Genomic DNA, 22553 nt, shown 5'->3' on the forward strand with positions numbered 1-22553 from the left:
GACCTGCTAGAGCCTTAATCCTGGATTATTACGTCGTTATTGGCATTATCAGTGTTAATATCTTAAAGTGTATTTCTTGGCTCACTGAAAGTCCGCTCAGTGGGCAAAGAGATGGTCTCGCTGATTCACATATTTATATTGAGGAGCAGGTAAGCAGCCATATTCTGTATATGCTGATATTTATCTAGCATGGAGATGGCAAAGGTGGGCAGGTTACTGGCTAGGCCCATTTTTGTGAGTTTAGATTTTCCCAGTTCAAATAACAACGGTGACAATTCCATTCAAAGACTTGTAAAACACGCCTTTTCTAAAAGGCTTTCAGTGAAAATCCACCATAGAAACAAATCTTAAAAAATAAACCAAACAAATGCCGTTTTGAACATGGATCTTCGTCTATATTATCATGTGTCTATATTATATTCCTTAATTTAGGGCCCAGTTTTTTTAAGTCTCTGCTGATTCTGTGGGGTACTTATTCATGAGTAGTTATATCAAGTTCTATGTAACAGGAATAAGGACTGCAGAAGCAGGAATTTTCACAACTAGATGCTTATTTAACGTTTATATCAAAACATTTGTTGTTTGTTTTTTGCTCATTTAAATTAAAATCTATTATAGATTTGGGATAGGGAAACTGGTTTGGATCAAATCAAAGTGACTCAAATTTTAGCCAACAGCTTGAATCAAACCACTGGACCCAAACTGCTTTTGATGTTTAAAAACCAAGTATAATGAGCTGCCCTACTTTATCAGGTTTTGAAGCCCTGCAGGTTAACTAATGCTGATAGATTCTCATTCATTCTGTGACCCTCCTTGCTGTAGTATTTGACACCTCACAAACATTGTGTTAATCCTTATAACATCCTTGTGAGATAGGGAAGTCTTCTTATCATTTTACAGATAGGAAACTGAAGCACAGAGACATTAAGTGACATGCCAAAGCACATACAGGAAGTCCGTGAAAGAAGTGGGAATTGAACTCAGATCTCCTGAGTCCTATCTCAGTGCCTTTTCTACAAAAATATCCCAGTGCGGGTCTTTCTTGTTAGACTCCACCCTGAATATAAACGAGGTGGGAATAGCATGCTAGGAAAGGGATCTAGGATGTAGGAAAGAATCCCATGAAGATCCAGCTCTGAAGAGGAAGTTTAGGCTGAGATTTCATGCAGTATTATTTTGGAATAACACATTTGCTAATCAAATAAACACTGGAAGGGGGGATGACTTTTTGACTCCTCGGGTGTATAATTTTTGTTTGGAGCTGGGCTGGGAGCTCCATCAGCTTACACCTCAATTATTATTTTTTTCTTTATGTTTCATTTTCATATGTCTGTGCACTTATTTTTTCTGGCCAGAACCAGATACAAAAGTGCCAAAATGCTATAAAAGAGCCTGTTATCCAGATATTTATGGCCTGACTGAAAACAGGAATTAATGGAGATTATGCCTTTTTATGTCTTTCAATAAAAAAGACTATATAAACTCCAAAATCCCAAGCAATTTTGCTTAGAATTTATAACGAAGTCCACAATTGCTGGGTTCACTAAAAAAGAAAGGAGTTGGGAAGAAGGAAGGAAGCTAATCAATCAGGTTACTTAATGCACACTTAGCAGCAATTAATTACAATTACAATAAGTAAATATTTCATAGATGTTATCCATTATCAAATGCTGTTTATCGTAGCAAAACATACTTAACCTAATACTTTCACAGAGTCAACATCAAGCTAATAAAAGTTTAAGTGAATGAAAAATAAAATGATGAAATAGCTAAAACTCTGGAATATGGGAGATTGAATTCAGTAGATGGTACAGACTCTTTATCAAATGAATAGTAGTTTTTCGATGTCTTCCAAAAAATATGCTCTAGTTTGCCCATAAATTATTGGTATCATTGTAGTAATTACTGGGTGTGATATCCCTGTGATATGCAGCAGGTCCGATTAGAGGATAGGAACTCTGGAATAGCTTTTCTGAGGTAAACTTAATCCTGTCTCTGACAATGGCCAGTGCCACATGCTTCAGGATGTACAAACTCTACAATATGCAGATATAGGATAATCTGCTCTGCATATTAGGTCTCATCCTGATCTCTAATAGTTGGACATTGGTTTAGGGTTTTAAACATGAGATTTATTATCCCTTCCAAAAATTTTAGCATAATTATTATGATTGCTCTGAATATTCTTATCCATATAAATATCCAGTCTCTTCTAGCCTTAACATCTAGTAATAAAAAATACATTATAATAAAAAGATATGTTTTGTTTCTTCTAAAATGACTCCTAATTTAGCAGGATAGACTATAAATGCACTGATACCAGCCAAGTAGCTTCTGCTTTTAGTTCAGGGGTGAGCAAACTTTTTGGCCCAAGGGCCACATCGGATTTCAAAACTGTATGGAGGACTGGGTAGGGAAGGCTGTGCCTCCCCAAACAGCCTGACCCCCTCCCCCTCCCACTTCCCGCCCCCTGACTGCCCCCCTCAGAACTCCCAACCCATCCAAACCCCCACTGCTCCTTGTCCCCTGACCGTCCCCTCCCAGGACCCCCCCCCACAACCACCCCACCCCGTATCCAACCCCCTGCTCCCTGATTGCCCCGACCCCTATCCACACCCCTGTCCCCTGACAGGTCCCCTGGGACTCCTACGCTTATCCAACCCCACCTGTTCCCCGTCCCCTGACCGCCCCACCCCCGAACCTCCGCTCTATCCAACTGCTCCCTGTCCCCTGACTGCCCCCCGCTTCCCACCCCCTTACCATGCCGGAGCCAGCCACGCCGCCGTGCTGCCCGGCAGGAGCGGCGGGCCAGAGCGCTGGCGGCGTGGCAAGGTGAGGCTGTGGGGGAATACGGGGGGTAGCCTCCCCGGCCGGAGCTCAGGGGCTGGGCAGGACGGTCCCGCAGATGTGGCCCACAGGCCGTAGTTTGCCCACCTCTGTTTTAGTTCATCAAATGTATACTGCACTACCGTTTGGCAAGGTCAGGGAACATGTGTCCTTTTCCCCAGAATGCATCATTTGCTTTTTTGGATTTGATGTTTTGTTCCAGAACATTTTCCTAGTCCTAAGACCTAGGAAGTGAAATGATTATAGTCCAACGCAATTCAGTGAAAGCATTTTTCCCTCCAAGGCAAGAGGTTTTCTGAAAGCCTAGTTTAAAAGACTAGTAAACCTTTATTACTTGTAAGGGTAGCTGAAATTTATTTTCCAGCCAGAACTCCAGAACAACCTACATCCAGAGTTTCGTTTCAGTGCCGTGAACTTCTTCCCTGGCACTAATTGCTTATTTTTTTATGTTGTTCTCCATAACCTTAAGCTATCTATGTGCAACAGCATTGTCTTTGACTCAATAAGCAGTCATATTTTAAATGACCTATTTCAGGTTTAGTCACTCCAGTCTGAACTGTCATGTCCTCATCTTTTATATCAGATGCTATATTGTTATGCATTGATGCCATGGCATCTGTTTGTTCAAAACTTGACGGCTGTGAGTTAACACAATAGCTGCAAAGAGTGTTTGAAGAGATGACACTTTGTTGATCTGAGAGGTCAGTATTCTTAGAAATACTATCTGGCATTTGTGCTTGTTTATTTCAGCTTGTGGAGAGAAGACAGGGAGGAATTGAACAATATATAGACGTTCACATACCCATGTATAGTATGTTACAGACCCAGGAGCACAGCAGGTTAAGTAGAGACGGATACACATTCAGGTTCTTTCTCCTGAAGTGACTCAGGTATCAGTAACTCTAGGTCTTGTGGTTCCCAAATCCCTCACAGTCCCAAGAAAACATCAGCCACAAAGGAGATAGCAGCTGCCCAAATGAATGGTCTCCGATCACATTGGGGTTATTATCATCCAGCATGATCAGGTGCTGAAAGATTGTGAGTGGGACCTGGACAACCAGAAGTTTAGGCTGCTCAGTGGGAGAGACAGGTAGCCAAAGGTCATGGGGGCAGAAGTGGCCAGTGCAGGCACTTCCACTACTACATTGCTAGTAGTAGATGACTTCTCTGGCCACTGCAAGCTCTTTTTCTTGGGTCTGTCCCTTAAGGTATGTCTACATTGCAATTAGACATCCATGACTGGCCCGTGACATCTGATTAGGCCTAAGGAGCTGATTCATTCCAGTGTAGATATTTGGCATCGGGCTCCAGCCTGGGACCATCCCATCTTGCAGCGTCCTAGAGCCTGGGCTCCAACCCAAGCCTGGACATCTACACTGGAGATAAACAGCCTGTTAGCCCCAGTCAGATGGCATGGGCCAGCCATGGGTTTTTAATTTCAGTGTTGCCATACCTTTAGAATTCATGGGCATGAGGCAGAGTTCCAAAGAGGGGAGCCAGTGAAGGAGCTGTGTGATTTTTAACCAGAATTTTGGGCAGGTAAAGCAAGTTTGAAGGCTGAGGGTGTAGTAGTGGGGTTTTTTTACAGTGGGTTTTAGCAAAGAAATCATCTTGCTTCCCAGCGGGATCCCACAGTGTAACCAAAACATTACTGAATTTTTTTACTTGTCCCTGTGACTATAAGTGTAATACATAGTTTCCAATGAGTGCAGAAAGCAGACATAAGAAGGATCAAAGAATAGCTGATGAACTGAGACTTCCCAGGTGTTACTAAACAAAGACCATCAGTGCTGGAGTGTCCTATATTTCTTGATTGAGTGATGCTGATTATATTGCAAGAACAAGCTGAAGGTGCTACGAGGAAGCTAGGATTTGGCAAGATAAGGGTGCATAGCAAACGTTAAGTGATAGGATTTGGATAATTCATATAGAATTATAGCTCCATAGAGGAGTGTTGGGAAGGTAATCTATTTATGGTTCCAGGTCATAAGTAAGTCAGTGTCATTTCTCGCTACAGAATCGTGGAAAGTAATACTGTGTAAGTAAGTCACAACAAAAGTTGATTTTGACACCTTTAGTTTACCTCTTCCAAGGGATAGAAATGGTTGATTCATTGTTGTCAGTTATTTATTTTGTTCTCAGTCGGCTAGGCAGAAGTCATTTCACTCACATTACCCTTTGTTTCCTCTTTAGTATATTTTAAAGATTAAAAGTTTTCTTTTTCTTTTAATTCCTGGCATAGTGAGGACGGATATCGCTCTGGGTACTTGAAAAATAACGTATGGTCTGGTTGCACTGTGCTGGCCTTAAACATGCACTTTGTTTACTTTGGTTTCAATCCATCTTAATAAAGACTTCAGGTTTACACCAGGTCAGCTGTATATGCCTGTATTTACATCATTCTTCCTTCCTTATAGGCTATGTCTTCCTTCCAGCATCTGAGTAAAGAAATCAGAAGCAGTGTGTTGTTGGCTTTCAAGATCAAACTGTTCTTGAGGAAAGGGCTTCAATTAAGAACCAGAAATAATAAGGAAGTTTAGAGTACAATAATAAAAGTGCAATCATGCATGGCTTTACTGAAGAGCAAGGTGATAGCCACAGTTGCCAAAAGGAGCCCTCTAATGCCCTAAAGAAATCTCACATGATAATTTTTGAGGGCAGGAATTCCAACTACATTCATAATATTGAGATTGCATCTGGAGGGATGGCTCCGTTTGGAGATTCAAAACAGGTTCCCATAGCAGTTACCTTGCATTTTGCTTTGGCTCAAAGCAGGGCAGCACAAAGCGGGGAGGGAACCCCACCCACAGCACAAATCTCACCCGTAATTGGATCAGAATTTCTCAAAGCACAGTAACCCTTGAATAATCAGCATATGCACAAAAAAACATTTTGATCTCAATTGTTTTGAATCTATCTTGTTGGTTTACAGATCTGCTTTTTAATCGTCTTTATTCCCCAACAAAGACTCCAGTTGAGAGATTCAGACGTCATTAGGTTTAGATTCCAATTCCATAGAATTTATATGCTCAAAGATAATAGCCCCTCTTCTCCTGCTAGTCCTTTTTGAACACACAGTTCTAAGTCTACAAGTCCTAGCTCTTGCCTCAGTGAAACACACCTATTACTATATAATAAATTGCTTTAAAAATGGAACTTACAAGGTGTATGCCTAACACCTCTTCTAAATCCCCTTGCTTTTTGTACCCTTAATCCCCTACCTCGTTTGCCTATATATACATTGGCTATTTACAGTCTAATCTTGCAAATACATATTACCAAGTATAGTGCTTACTACTGTGAGCATTACATTCAGTACTCCCAGTACTACATGATAATATTTATGGCACAGGCCCCAATTCAGTTTAGCATTTAGGCATGTGCTGTCCTGAACAGGGATGCGTTCCTGCCTCAGGACCATAGATTCTAAGCTTTTCAAAATTGTATTCTTCTTCCATATCTATACAACAGTCTGGGTCACTATGGGCACTATATAGATCATGTTAATTAGTGGGGAAGATGCTGACACCTAAAAACATACCCAGAGATACAGGCCATTTTTAGTTAGTAATTAAAACAATAGGTTAAATATTAGGTAGAAACAAAAAAATCCTGTCCTTTATCCAAATTCTTCAGAATAATGTACCTATTGTTGTTCTCTAGAATGTAACCCACTTAAAGCTCAAACACATCTTAACTTTCTTTTATAAAGACAAATTTTATCCTTTTTTACTTTTGGCTTCCCCTTTATGTCATATAGTAGCTAGTCTTACAATGGAGATGGCTCAATAGTCGAATTCTTTGTTAGGAGAGACTGGCACTATCTATGAAATTTGGTTGGGACAACTTCTGACACTGACTGAAAATGCTGCATATTTCAGTTGTCTGCACATTTTCAAAGTGATACTGGATGAGATCCAGGAATTCACTCACAAATCCCATAAAGAAAAATTTCCGTACACACCACCACCATTTGGGCAATTTAGCCCTGCTCATGCTCAACAATGACATATGCCTCACTTAATGCAAGTTTAGCTTAATGCAGACTATAAGATATTGACATGAAAAATAGATCATCTAAGAAAACAATGGAAGAGGATGAGGAAGACAAAGAGTTTCTGAATTGAGCTTGACTGATGCCATAGCTTGACTGATGGGGGTAAAATCAGAGAGGACTTAAATAGCAGTGTGTGTAATATATTGGGTGTACATTGATTGGAAAGGGATTATCTAGATCATTTAAACACTGAACTGAACATTTTGTAGAAGATAACCCCCTTTGAAGTGTAAGTCAGATTGCAGGAGGGCCAGCCCTCAGTCTCCTGCTGTTTATCATATTTGATAGACTACATTAGCAGGAAGATCCCAGTTGGAAAAAGTGAGAAGCTGCTATATGCAGTGTTGTTATGAACATGTTGGTCCCAGGATATTAGAGAGACAAGGTGGGTGGGGTAATATCTTTTACTGGACTAACTTCTATATTTAGACAATATAGTAATAAGGGTGTCCTCAAAAGAAGACCTAAAGGAAATAGAAGAACAGGAGGACTTGTGGCACCTTAGAGACTAACAAATTTATTAGAGCATAAGCTTTCGTGGACTACAGCCCACTTCTTCGGATGCATATATGCATCCGAAGCATATATGCATCCGAAGAAGTGGGCTGTAGTCCACGAAAGCTTATGCTCTAATAAATTTGTTAGTCTCTAAGGTGCCACAAGTCCTCCTGTTCTTCTTTTTGCGGATACAGACTAACACGGCTGCTACTCTGAAACCTAAAGGAAATAGTAATCCAGTGGTATGACCAGCTAAAATGGCATGGAATGAAAATGAACATGACTAAGACTGAGGTCATGTTGGTCAGAAGAGGTGCCACAAGGAAACTGGAGATAGAGATTAACGGAGTCTGACCAAACCAGACCAACCAGTTCGAGTACATTGGTGGCTGGGTTATGGAAGATGGCGAGCTTTAACGTGAGATACACTCAAGACTGGGGTGAGGGTAGCTGGAAGAGTGTGGAATAACATCTCTAGGGTTGTGTATGACAAGCATATGCCGCTGAGATTGAAAGCCCACCTGTCTGGAACAATGGTGTGCCCCACAATGCTGTATAGTGCAGAAACTTGGGAAGTAAAGAGATGGTATGTTCAACACCTACAGGTGTTTGAGATGGGATATCTTTGCGCAATAAAAAGAGAGTCAAAGTGGATAAGGTAATATCTTTTATTGATATTCTGTTGGTGAGAGAGCCTTTTGTTGGTGACAGAGACAAGCTTTCAGGCTTACACAGAGCTCTTCAAGTCTAGGAAAGGTACTCAGACTGTCACAGCTAAAAGCACACAATAAAAAGTCACATAAAAAGAGAGATTGTGTAATGCAAGATTAGGATGGAAGTCGAAGTCCATAATGTGGCTGTTAAATTGAGGAAATGTGACTTAATTGGTTGGGACACACAGAGAGGGTGAACAAAGAGGGTGCTAGAAAAGAGACCCTGAGGAAAGCCAAGGAAGTGATGGATGGATTGCATCAAAGAACATGTTAAGCAGACTGACCTCAGACAGATGAAGATGACACATGCTTGCACAATGACCCGACCCCAGATGATGGCATAAGGGGAAGAAGAAGTTGATTAGAAAATAGGTGTTAGTGAATGGGGGAGGTGGAAGTAGGGAGGGAGTATTTAGCACGAAATGCAACTAAAGTACATAAAATAAAATAGGATAATGAGATTGCTTAGTTCCATATCCTCCTATAGGCTGCTTTTCCTACTAACCTACCTGCTTCCCCCGTAGGTAATTTACAGCATCTTAAACTTGTTTTCTGACAAACTATCATCATCATTTACTTCACCATTGAATTTGGCCCACAGACTTCCACAGGAGTTTTATTCATTTTCATTGTTTGCTAGGACACTTGTTGGGAATTACACCATTTTGATGATACACGCACCCACAAAGCGGAAAAAGTGTTCATATTTATGTAAAGGGATACTATTGCAATTCAAATGATGCTTGCTTGGAAATGGTGTACACCTACATGCCAAAAGCCATTGAAACTCATGCCATATGTGGGGCCAACCTTGCTTTTTTTACTGCTCCTCACTTCTAGTGAAATCAGGGAGGCTAGCCGCCCTTTAAAAAACAACCTGTTTAGATTAATTATGTGCTGAGAAAAGGCTGTGCTTTGGGAATTATTCTTGTATTTTAAATGTTCCCAGTTCTGTGAGAGCTGCTTCTCTTTTTAGTTGTTTGACCCAGTGTGCTCAGATGAATTCACCCAGTTCATCATAGGCATGCTACAGTCTGCCAGAATATCAAATTAAGTTCTAGATTTCCTGATTGGTAAAGAATATCATCCCCTCCGACCCTCTAAAAACAACATTTGGTTTCTGGGTTATGAGATCTCAGCAGGACTTTCTTGTGACAAGAGTAAAAGTAATTTTCTTCCTGTTTTATGTTTTTATGTTTCTTTAGCCAATGTTTTAAAGATTGCTTAAAGAGCACAAAAGGTCATTAGAAAGCTTTATTTTTATTGTCATTGCCTCCAGAATGCATTCCATAACTCAGTTTAATGTGGGCTGCAGCAGGCCAAGAGTTTTACAAGCCAAGATATTATGTCTAGTCAAGTTAGTGACATGCCACAGAGTTCAGTGAAAAGAGAAGAATAAAGACCTAGTTTGAGTAGTGTAATGTTGCATTGAGTGTAAAAAAACTCTCGCCAAGTCACTTCTACTAATGGATTGCATTCCTGCCCCAAGCTGGTAGGAGACCCCCCGCCAAATGCAATCTCTGGAAGTGAAAAAGGCCTAGAATCATCTGCTTTATAGCATGTTACAAGGAGATTCACCCACCCTCCAGTTCACAGGGAAAGTGCATATTCTACTGCATCCCTTTATAGAGTGCAGTTAGATTTCCCCTGTTTCAGCCCTCTCCAAGGGCCAACACAGAGGGGCCAGGGGAAAATGTGACAGGACTGTGGTATCCCCTCCTTTCTACCTCTCCTCACCCCTGGCACTGTTTAAAGAGGCAGTCCCTGGTATTCTACAAGTGCAAGGGCTTAAATTCCACCTGACTCGTAAAGGGGCACACTACGGTGAGAGAGGCCTCCTTGAGCTCCATGTCCCCACAACATACTCACACAAGAGCCAGGTCTGGCTCTAGGTTATTTGTAACTAGAAGCTTTAATACTGAAAAGCACATATCTTCACAAGGGATCTCAACCTCTCCCAATCCCAAGGCACGTTAGAAACAAATCATGTTCTTCTGCTCAGCAGCAAACCCTCTAAGTCTGCCACAATATGGGCATGCAAGGCCATAATGCATGGGAAATTGCTATGTAAATTCAGAGTAGACACACTTCTACTTAGTAAGTTTGAGTGTTCCAGCAGGCACATAATACCTCATGAAGTAGCATTTTCAGTGCTTGCCTAGCAGGCTTATCTGTTGAATCTCTTTGCTTAGAGCCTGATTCTCTCCACATGGGAGCTTTTCATTAGATTTACAGATTTAAAAATGTAATTTCATTACCCTTACCCTTCAAAGTCTGTCTGTCTTTGGAGCTGCTTTCTCCTGTCTAACTGCTTAAGTTAAAAGGTCCAGGCATTGGGATGTCTAAATCCAAGTTACCTTTCAGTGTTATAGCTGAGACCTGAGGTAGTTTAGCAAAATCCTACAGAACCCTACAAAACCCTTTTTGGTCAGATACTTCTACGTGTGTCCAAGTACTGAATGAATGTTACTATTATTATTTATTTGAGCTCTGATAGCTCCTAAAGTCCCCAACTAAGGGTTGGGGCTCCATTGTGCCAGGCATTATACAGTCATAGGATAGAAGACGCCCCTGCTTGGAAGAATTTAGATTAATTGTGTACATCACTTCGGATCATATAGCATCTAGGGGGGAGGGCTAGCTTAGTCAGGGGAGGGATAGCTCAGTGGTTTGAGCATTGGCCTGCTAAATGCAGGGTTGTGAGTTCAGTCCTTGAAGGGTCTGCTTTGGGATCTGGGGCAAAATCAGTACTTGGTCCTGCTAGTGAAGGCAGGGGGCTGGACTTGATAACCTTTCAAGGTCCCTTCTAATTCTAGGAGATAGGATATCTCCATTAATTTAAAAAAATATTTAAATTTAGTGATGTCCTTGAATTGAATCTCCAATAAATTCAGAACATGGCATATCTGAATGCCATACATAATGATGATTCTCACAGTAATATCCTCGATTCTCTTTCACATTTTCTCATAATAGGCTTTTTCCTCCATAGTATTATGACTCCTTATTAAGTACTTTGTATATAATTTCCCTAAAGACCAATTCATTATTACATCTGCATTTGGCATTCCCTTTACATTGGTTTGCATAGTGAAGTTGTAGGCCTGTAAGTAAAGTGGAAATGGGAATTCACCATCTTCTCTTTTTGTGTTCAGTCTAAGGTAAAGCTACATATTTTTCTCCCTTCAAATTTTTTTCAGTTAGCCAGTTGTATATGTGGAATAGTAACTGTATTGATTTTTAAAGATCTATATAGACCTAACTGAATTTGGTTTATTCTAGCTGTTTTTTGTGGATGAATATGGCCCCGTTATTACAGTGTCTGAGTGTCTACCAAGTATTTACAAATGGACATAACAATTGATCTCTCTGTCTTTACTTCTGCCTTGCCATTGTGTAAGAAAAAATAGCTTGCTTAGTTTAGAACGTTTTTCTTGTTTATGTTTGGATATGTTTGTGTGTGCATGCATCTGTTGACATTTTTTGGAGGAAAAGCTAATTTGAAGAAATAAGGTTTGCATTAAGTTCTGGAAATGGTGTGGTCTTATTTCTTGTAGGAGTGAGTTCCGCATTCTAGGTCCAGCTTCTGTGAAAGTTCTGCCTCCTGTGCTCATGTGCCTCCCTCTAGAGGTCGACAGGTTCATTGCTCCAGTGGCATGTAGCTGGTTTTGGAGTTCAGGGTCACAGATGCAAAGATAACCTCATAGGTAGCTAGAGCCAGTCTCATGGAGGGCCTTGAATATAACAGGACAAAGACTTTAAACTGGACTATCTATTCAGCAGGGAGCCAGTGCAGAGAGCAGAGCACTGGGGTGAACAGTACTTGGCAACTGTGTAAATATCAAGCAGACATAATGCTGTATTTTGTGTCAGTTGCAGCTTTGGGGGGGGAGTGTAGTTTCATTTTAGATACTCAAGCCTTGAAGTCACAAGTGTGTGCATCATTGTGGCCGTTTCTGATAGGTAGGGTTGAAATAGTCTGGCAATTCACGGCTGGAAGTGCTTTTTTGTTGTTGTTGTTGTCATGACTGTTGGGAATCTAATAGCTCTGAGAAGTCCCAAAGGATCTCCAAGTTAGGACTGATTCAATAATGTAAGGCAGGTGGTCTGGATAATGGGAGTGTTATTTGAAGCACTTCCCTGTTCCTACCAGCATCTTCTTAGTTTTGCCTAGGTTCAGCTTGAGCCCAGACCTCTCCATCCAGTGCAGATTTCACCGAAGCATTGATAAAGTTGGGAGATGGTGCTGATTTATATTTGATGCAAAGGAGATATGGAGATGGGTATCATGCAACATTTCCTCACATTCTTCCAATGGCTTTGTATAGAAGTTAAATAATAAAGGGGAGAGGAGTGAGCCTTGAAGAACTCCTCAAGTGAGGGATTCAGAGGTGAAGGAACAATTGTATGTGTGACATTCCCAATTCACTTATTTGTCCCAGATAATGGAAGAGAGAAGTTTAGCTATTAAATGTAGATCATGCTTTTCCCCATATTCGTGACAGGGTGACAGTGACATTATTTTCCTCTTTCTTATCTCATTTGTTTTCCATAACAATCCATTCAGTCCTTTCACTCCTGCTAGACCCATGTCTATGACCAGTCAGTTTCAGTAACTTGGAGTGACTTTCCAGTGAGTTGGAGCTCTTAATTATGGTGCATAAAAACAATGTTGGAAGCCAAAGAGTTCTTAACCATGCTCTGTAATTCCTTTCTCTAGAGCTGTGTGTCTTCTACTGGCTCTCTTCACTGTTATAGAGCTCTGAATATTTTTACTCTGCATAAATTATAGTTTGGACTTTGGATGTACAATAAATGCATTAATGTGCATTCTGCACGTCTGCCTAGACAACAAACTATTGGATTGAGCAGTCAGTCCATAGGCCTCCCCATCCCACCCTGAAACAAGGTGTGTTCACCTGCAGCCCCTAGTGACAAAAATTCTAAGGAAGTGCACAGTCACAAATTCCATTTGCTATAAATGAAATGGCAAACTCTTTTTTAAGGGCTTGTCTACGTGGTGCAGTGATGCACAATGGGGTGTGAATTCTGAAGTGCACCACAATGCTACTCACTAACTGGCCTATGTAAACCCTGTTGGCACACAGTAATAGTTCCCTAGTGCGCATTATAACAGTCTGGTTCAACAGTACTATGTTAATGCCCATTAGGGAACTTTTAGTGCTCATCAGCCAGGTCTACACAGGCAAGTTAATGTGCAAGATGTTCGTGCACTTTAGAATTCACACCTCACTGGTGCACATTATCATACCATGTAGACAAACCCGGAGTCTGTGAAGCAGAAATACATTTAAAATGTAAGTTTCATGTGTCAAATTATACTTATTTCTGCTGCTGTTAATATTATTGTACAGATAATATATAGTACAGATTTTCCAGACACATCACAGAAAAATAAAAAGCCAAGGTCACAACCCCTGTAAATTAGCTATAAACCATTACTGACAATATATGATGTGGAAATGCGGGGAGGAGTGTGGAGTAAGGGGGCACAGCAGAAAACAAGGGGAAAGAAAATCTGGTTTTGAAGCATTATGTATAAGGATTCTGATTACTTGTAATGTTGTGGTTACTTTTGGTTCTTTTTCACTTTTATGTTATTAGAGGATCAGAGAAATAGCAATTAAAACACCATATGGAAAAGTCTCATAGAATTTAATAGGGACAAAACAAATAGGGTTCTATAAAAAGTTCTCTAAAAACCTATATGAGAATGCTTATTCCTTCTGTGGAATGTAAAAAAAACATTTGATATAAATCTAAAGAAAGTTGATTTCCTTAAGTTCTGTAGGATTTTACTTAAGAAAACAAGACTTGAAAAAACTTGTTTTGAATCTATAGATAGATGTTATAGAAAGATTTTCACAGCTGCTGGGTACCTTATGGTCCCATTGAGTTGCCAGATAAGAGAGCTCAGCTGTTCTGAAACTCAGGCCTTAGAGACAGAGCTGCTGTTTGTTCGATGCTGTTTTTGTGTTAGAATATATATTGCAACTGTATAGTCCTGTATATAGCTCCTAATTGTTCTTTGCTTCCCTTTGGATTTTGTGACTGTACAGTAAGAAGAACACTAAAGAGTGGACTGACACCAGAAGAAGCCAAAGCACTGGGCCTCATCAGCACCTCTGAGATGCAGGTGTGAAATCCTCAAAGGTGGCTACAAGCAAAACTATCATCGGTGATACACGGGCTGACAACCATTCAGTGTGGCATTGTTCTACCAGCCTCATCTGCTGCTCCTGACATCCCGTCCTCTGTTAGTTTAATTTTGATAAGATATATAACAGAAAAAACAAAAAGGGCTAAAGAAGGGTGTGTCACAGCTCAGCACTAAAACCTGACAGATACAAAAAGGAGTGTTTGAGTATTTCTAGGTGAAAGCTTATAGCTTGTTCTCTCATGATGCATTGATGTTGGTATTAGGGGACTCTCCTGAGTATTCTTTTATTGTGTGAGCTATGTTTACGTTGGCTTTTCTTGTGGCCTGTTTTAGTAATTGTAAAGCATGGCATTTTGTCAGTGCAAGGAACAGTCCTTAAAGAGGCAAAATCACTTCTGTTACAGTTACTATGATCTTCCTAAGATTGTTTTATTGGACAGACATACACAAATCTGTACAACCCTATTTTTATCTCACCACCAAAGAATGTAAAAATGTATGTGTACTTATGTATATATACAGTATGGATGTGTGTGTATGTACAACATACACATATAGTCCTGGGGTGAAATCCTGGCCCCACTGAAGTCAAAGGGGCAAAGATTTCACTCCTGGGGCCTTAAAATTCCACCTGACCTTCAGGAAAGGAGTGTCTTTTTACAGGAACTCAATGTTATTCAATGGAATTCACCCTGCAGGGCAGGAAATACCCTGCAGTGCAGGTGGAATGTTTAGGATTCTGAACTGCATGTGTGTGTATGCACGTACACTGTACCTAATATTGTACACACACAGATAGCACAGAATACCTCTTACTGATGAACTCTAGGTATACTGAGTCTTTGTATAATTTTAGAAATTTATGCCAACAATTTACATGCTAGATAAAGAGGTTCTGCTGCCAAGATCAAGAAGTTTCGTTCACCTGCCTGAGCCCTTCATGCTGCTTTTCTCTGTTGTGATGTAGCTTAGTGGTGATTTAGCTTCAAACCGATTGAACTGAACATGAAATGGCCCTGCTAAAACTCCTCTATATTTTGTCTTTTTTCATCAATAAAATAAATAGCGAGGATACCACAGTGAACATTCCTCTTCCCACACAAGGAATTTGCTGTTTCCTCGTTCGTCCTTATCTCACTGTTTGTAATTGACTTCTATAAACATCTTCAGTATATGTCTGAGGTTAAGTGCATGTTCTATTCTGGTCTATCCCCACATAAACTATCACACTCCATTGTCCAAACCAGACAGAATTTTAGAATATACTTTAATCAGCTCAACTTGCCTTTAAGTGAAGTACATTCACCTCAGTGAATTTGAACTGAACCCACTTATACCCGGCTTTCGCCACCACCAAAGCATTTTCATGGGAACTGTAATGTAGTAACAACAACAAAAGGGAACATTTTGCACCAAAGCATATCTAGATGGAATGGTACTGAAGAATGCATTGTGAGGCAATGTGGGATTAGCTCTTTCTGTGACCCTGGGCTGGGACTAAAGGTGTATTGACTCCTGCATTCTGTTCCACTTTGAGGACAGGAAGTGCTAAGGATAAGGCACCAAACAGGCAAAATTTCAACTATCTATGAGACTATGTTGAACACAGCATCCAAGTAATCTGAGAGCCAATCAACAGGCAATACTGATATAAATGACCTAGTAGAATCAAACTAAATGGAATATGTTGTGAAAACTCCCATCTGTGCAATTCTCTCCCTCAGCTGCTGGATTTCAGTCCTTATTGACTGTTGCCGTGGGCCTTGATCCATCCAGTTCATGGGTAAATATATGTCCCTGCTCTGAGTGATGTTGTTACAGTACGGCATTGGGTTTACAGACATTGGTGAACATGTTTTCCTGCTATTTGGCAGTTAGTTTAGTTTAAGAAGTGGATTTTGCAAGCAGACAGAAGCCATTCATTGGTTAGCTAATAAAACATAGAGTAAAGAATGAGTTGAAAGCTGTAAAGAGGAAAAGACTGGTCAGAAAACTGAAGGAAACAGAATTTATTTAATCACATTCTTTCATTTTAAAAGAAATGATGTGTTGCCATCGGGGTTTTGGAAAGGATCTCTACATGATACAACACTTGGCCTTTCAGTATGTTTTCTTATCTTTCTGCTCAAGGTTGCATAAAACATATAGATGGGTGTACTGGGGGGTTGTGGAGGTCAGTAAGGTCTGAGTGAGCAGTTTGGATTGCAATTCATGTCCTAGTTAAAAGCAGATCTGAATATGAGTCCTGCTCTGGCCAGATGCTGAAGGCCTCCTTCAGGGTGCTCAACTCCCATTCCTGGTACTTGACACTTGGCAGGATTGAACTTTAAATTCCCTGTGTACTGTGCTGTATATGCAGCCTGAACAATGGGAATCTCCACTTTTAGTTAATGCGGGAGGAATGCAACAACGGCTAAAAGTGTAGATGGTGTTTTGCCAGCATAGTAATAGGAAGCAATTCTTGTATTTGGGGACTGTATTTTAGTGGTATTTCCCAAGTGTCATTAAAGTTAAATGTCTCTCAGTCAGCTTGCATATCCGAAATCCTTTGGATCCCCCTCATTTAACAGGGATTTAGAAATTAACAACAAAAATGTGATTCATTTGACAAACGTGAGTCAGGATTAATATTTGCTTAGGATGAGTGGTTGTTGTTTTTACAACTCAAGAAAGAGATCTACCACTCGAGAGATCTTGGAGTCATGGTGGATAGTTCTCTGAAAACATCCACTCAACGTGCAGTGGCAGTCAAAAAAGCTAACAGAATGTTGGGCATCATTAAGAAAGGGATAGATAATAAGATAGAAAATATCATATTACCTCTATATATATATCCATGATACGCCCAGATCTTGAATACTGCATGCAGATGTGGTCACCCCATCTCAAAAAAGATATATTGGAATTGGAAAAGATTCAGAAAAGGGCAACAAAAATGATTGAGGTATGGAGCAGCTTCCATATGAGGAGAGATAATAAGACTGGGACTTTTCATCTTGGAAAAGAGATGACTAAGGGAGGATATGATAGAGGTCTACAAAATCATGACTGGCGTGGAGAAAGTAAATAGGGAAGTGTTATTTACTCCTTCTCGTAACACAAGAACTAGAGATCACCAAATGAAATTAATAGGCAGAAGGTTTAAAACAAACAAAAGGAAGTATTTTTACAATGCACAGTCAGTCTGTGGAACTCCTTGCCAGAGGATGTTCTGAAGACCAAGACTAGAACAGGGTTAAAAAAAGAGCTAGATAAGTTCATGGAGGATCAGTCCATCAATGGCTATTAGCCAGTATGGTGTCCCTAGCCTCTGTTTGCCAGAAGCTGGGAATGGGTGACAGGATGGATCACTTGATGATTACCTGTTCTGTTCATTACCTCTGGGGCACCTGGCATTGGCCACTGTTGGTAGACAGGATACTGGGCTAGATGGACCTTTGATCTGACCCAGTATGGCCGTTCTTATGTTCTTACAATAGATCGTTTTAAATCTGATTAGGAAGGGTAATGATAGTAGTTTACCAACTTCACATACCCTGTTTCTCCCCCGCCCCTGAACATACATACATTCCTATAACTCAAGAACAGCTTTGATTTGGAAGCCCATATTTAGGAAGTTATTAGTCTATAATGTGGAGTCATTTGTTTGTTTGCTATTTTTTAATTGTAAACTGTTTTAAAAAGTGGCTAGAAAGACATGACAAGCAGCACACAAGAGCCAATTCCCGCTTTCTCCCATGAACATGCAGTTCCTTATTGTCTTCAAGGGGAATTGTGCATGCATATGTGAGGATAGAACTTGGCCCTATATAAAGTTCAGATTCCTCTGGATTTCCAGCATCTGGACGCAAGAAAAACTGCAAGGTCTGTGAATGCTGAAGTTTCTCTGGCTAGGTACTTAAGAGCTCTGAAGGAAGGGGGAAAAAAAAGAAAAAAAATTAAAAACACCCTATGCTGTTTTCCTAATTCTGAGATGAAATGATGCTTTATTAGGGAACACTATTGAAACTTATTTGTAAACACTTGATAATACAAGGGACTATTTTGTGTTTGTCTTTTTATTTTTTGCAACAAATGGTTGAATTGCATTTTAGATGCAATATAAAGAGAAAGCAGTTTAATAGTTAAAGAGCAAGTCATTCAAAGGAGTTTGAGGGGTTTTATAGTTCTATGTTCATGCAAAAAAATTAAATATATTCTGTACACTTCTAATTTGTTGGTTTCACATTGAGTGGCAAACAGAGGTACGTAATGTTTAACCATTATCGAACCATTGATCACGTCAAACAGATATGAAATCTGCAGGCTTCTTTGAAAGAAAAGGACGGTTGATAGCAATGGGTGTATTTCTCCTTTTAAAGACTGTCTTGGGGCATAGTGTGTGTGTGTGTGTGTGTGTGTGTGTGTAAGAGTGAGAATGAGAGCTGGGAATTGTAAAAAAAAATTGTAAAGTAGAAAAGGACATGTTTCTTAGACGAAGGACAAATACTGTAAAATTGTGTAAATGTCACTACTCATGTTTTCTCATGTTGTGTGTAGCATAGTGTAAAATAGGCTTTTCAGCAGTGTTATTCTGTGAATTGTAATTTAAAAACAAGCCATGCATGGTCAAAGATATTATCTACAGGTCCTTTTTCATTTGTTTGTTTTTCTCATTTTAGGTAAAGATGTTTTGTTATATGTTAAATTTAATTGTCCATGAAACTGCTTTTTGTTTCTCAGTTTTACTTCATAAATAACTTGAATTACTGTTTAAGAATTTACTACACACAAGCACTCCTTCATTTGTATCCATCCTTAGGAAGCTTTGTCACTACATTGAGTATAACCCAGGGGATTTTCCTTTTTAACACACCCCTCTTTTGCCTCTCCTCCCCCACTCCATCCCTTCCTCACATTCTAGAAAATGCAGTCTCTCTTTTTTCCGTGCCATGCAGGGTCAACATGAGAAACTGACCTCAGACCTGTGTCCAAAATTTCTTGATATAAGTAGTAACAAAGCTCACCTCTACAGCATTATGTAAACACATCTTGCAATAAAGCTTTCTAAAGCACTGTGTTGGTTGCTTATTTTGTTGACGTATCCGGCTGGGACCTTGGTTGGCTATTTTTTTAAATTTTGTATTCTTTATGCAGCCATGAAGCCGCCACACAAGCAACAAAATGCCATTGTTAAACCACCTGGGTGGTTTTAACCTTAAAGTTTTATCTCTGCTTTCGCAGATTGAACCGAATGTATAATCCTGGGTGAAGTAAATGTGTGTGTGTCTGTCTGTCTGTCCAGTTCTCAAGGCTTATAGTAATCTAATACTGAAATCCCCACCAAACATGATGAGATGCTGCTTGCTGCCATTAGCTGGCAGTCAGTGCTTACTTTGTAATGAAAGAGGTGCCAGGGTTCAAGCAATTTTTTTTACTTTCATGACTGATGTGGTGAGCCGAGAGGTCCTGGGGCTATAAACTGCCAACCCCAGAGGTGCCGGGGCTCAGCCCTGGCACAAATTAAGCACTACTGGCAGTTGATGCATTTTTGATTTTTGTCTTTAAAGCAGTCCATGCAGCAAGAGGCTTGTACAAAGAGCCCATTGTTTATAAATGCAGTTCTCTGACTCGCCTGCACTCAGGTGAGTATTCTGATTGATGCTGCACAGCGAGACGGAATTCCTGAAACTCTTGATTACAGGGCCATAAAAATAGCTATTGGGAGAGTAAAATGGGGACATGCCTTTTAACTCAATTGAAATGTGTTTCATGCATCGCCCGGGTACCTAAGCTCTGGGCGACAACTGCGTGTGCCCAGGGGGACAGCGTCACCACTGCTCCCCCCATTCACGGTATGTTTCCATCTATCTGAATTAGAGTAACAGGGCTGTTTGGAGGGACACAGTAGAAAAGTGATAACTATTGTACTCTACTAAATAAGAATAGTGTTATGAAGAACTTTGATTTCCAGTGCAATTGGTAAAAAGTGTAATAAGCTACCCGAAAATATTTACCTTTTTATGTTACATGTACGGTCAGGTAAGGTTAGGTTACAGAGTTCAAAGACAGTGAAATACTTTTGTGGCAGCACCCTAGATGCTTAGCTGTGTTGACAAAGAGTTTAGCAGATGATTTTCACACATCACCTTGAGCCCCTGGGGCGATAGGAGCAGTTATAAGTTATCATATATGTAACGCTTCCTACGGAAACAGTGACTTGCTCCTTCCTAGATCTTCTTTTCCAATAATTTCATATAAAAGATGCCCCATGGGATCTATATGTATCTCTTAAAGAGCTGCTTAGCATTCCAGTTGCGCTGTTGTAAAGTCTAGAGGATAAAAGGCTACTAGCCAGAAATGTGGTAATGCTTTTTAAAATAAATATATAAAACAAGTTTATTGGCCAGACACTTTTCTCTTCTATCACAATATATCCATTAGTAATCCTAAATTCCAGATGTGCAGTGACAACACATGCATAGATTTTTCAGACTCAGTACTCAGAACTCATTTTTTGTCACAGGGAAGCCTCTGGACTCCAGTCAGAGAACAAATATGTCTGCAGCTTATCCACTGCACAGCTGCATGCATAGTTTGTAACCCAGGAGTAATTGATTATTTTTTGTCAAGGTCCAAATTTCTTGGTCAAGGTATAGTCCAAGGTCCTGACTCCAGAGAAAATAATAAAAAATAATAAGAATGAGAATAATAAGTAAATAAAAAGATTTCATGATCCATTCAAAAGCATCTGGCGATCTGGATTTAGCCCAGGGTCTGTCTTTGACTACCTCTATTGTAGCCCTTACATAATAGTTTCACCCTGAAAATGCACAGATTAAATTGAGAAAAGATCTTTTTCCTTTTTATAACATCTCCACATTTTCTGATGGGAATGTAGTTTGGAAAAGAAGAAGGTTCCTTTCTATTCAGAAATCTTTACCTCTAGTGAATTTCAATAACTGCTGTTTTGTATTACACCACAATCTGATAAGACAAACCTCTGCTGGGAAATCCTGAATGGAAAGCGTCTACTTTGGATCCCATGCTGTTGAGGACCCCCTCCCCCCCCCCCCCCCCCAGCTTTTCCTGAATTGCTTTGGAAGAGGAGCATAGTCTACCTGTAGAGAAGCATGATGTGTTTTGAGGCTTACCACTCCACTTCTAACATTCAGATGGAATCCTTTTCCTTTCTGCCACCCAGCTACCTCTCCATTCCACTGGGTTCTCCCCTTGCCACCATTGCTGAGATGGGATCTTCTGCTTTATTTTTGGGTGTCTCACACCTTGAGGCACCTTGATTTTCAGAGGAGAGACGCCAGCACTTCTGACTATCTGGCCCCTGTAGGTGTGTCCCATTGGACACCTAAAAACACCAAACCCTTAGACAATGGCCTAAATTTTCTAAAATCTCACCACGTCTGATACCACAGGTAACCAGCATCACCTCAGGTACATATTACAAGTCTATATGAAGGCCACATGGTGAAAGTTCAGCTCTGTGTGATGTTGTCAAATGCCACATCCAAAAATGACAACAGGGTGAAAATTATCTTTTTAAATAAAGTGATGAAACATTCCAACTCCTGAATGAGAACTCAAAAGCTGGCTCTCCCCGCCCATCCCTGTCCAACCCTCCCCTCAGTGTGTAAAGGGAGGCTTAAATAATCTTGGCAAGATCTAGCAAAGGAAAGGGATTGTTAAAATGAGGCCCTGTATATCTTTTTAAGAACCTTTTTCCCCACATAAAATTGTGGAAAATTATTGACCTCATAGTACAGTCAAAAAAGCTATTCTTGCTAAATGCCAAGATATTATATCAACATTTGACTAGGAACTAGACTATCCTCACACAGGGTTTCAAATCTGTTTGGCTGGAACATTTCACAAGTATACTGTATTAATTACAAGGAACAATGAGGTTATTCAAGATAATAAATAAAAATCTAAAGGATAAAAGCATCGACCATAATGCTCTAAATATGTTTAGCTATGTGCGTAGTGATAAGAGAGAGACAGCAAATATCACACAATGGTCACTAGAGCCACATTCAAAAAGGCCTAAAGTGACGGATACCGGCATCAATGGAAAGACTCCCATTGACTTCATTGGGTGTTGGATCAGGCCCCAAAAGATAACTTCTATTATTGGCTATTAGCAAATGAACTTGATGATGGTTTTGGAGTATTTCTCTGGCAGAGTCATATCATTCCAACAGTTTTTAAACCCCATTGATTTCATTGTGGGAGTTCTCCTTAAAAAAATTGATGGCCTGAA

The 22553-nt window shown here is 40.1% G+C and overlaps 1 protein-coding gene and 1 long non-coding RNA gene across 25 annotated transcripts in view; one reads left to right on the plus strand and one right to left on the minus strand.

Moving 5' to 3' along the window:
* FHOD3 (formin homology 2 domain containing 3) overlaps window positions 1-19351 on the plus strand; it is a 655971-nt gene extending 636620 nt beyond the window's left edge. For all 24 annotated transcript variants that reach the window (XR_010598462.1, XM_065583978.1, XM_065583975.1 and 21 more), the window contains one exon: window positions 14196-19351. Coding sequence is in view for 21 of the 24 variants with exons in the window: in XM_065583975.1 (XP_065440047.1) it covers window positions 14196-14278 (83 nt within the window). In the remaining 3 variants the exon portion in view is untranslated. The remainder of the gene's footprint in view (window positions 1-14195) is intronic.
* LOC135981440 (uncharacterized) lies at window positions 15715-21507 on the minus strand. Its single transcript, XR_010598463.1, has 2 exons — window positions 16906-21507; window positions 15715-16620 (listed from the first exon to the last, which is right to left on the minus strand). It is a non-coding gene; the product is annotated as an uncharacterized LOC135981440 (long non-coding RNA).
* Between the last annotated feature and the right edge of the window lie 1046 nt (window positions 21508-22553).

Source organism: Chrysemys picta, chromosome 2 (assembly GCF_011386835.1).
Source record: "Chrysemys picta bellii isolate R12L10 chromosome 2, ASM1138683v2, whole genome shotgun sequence".
Classification (NCBI taxonomy): domain Eukaryota; kingdom Metazoa; phylum Chordata; order Testudines; family Emydidae; genus Chrysemys; species Chrysemys picta.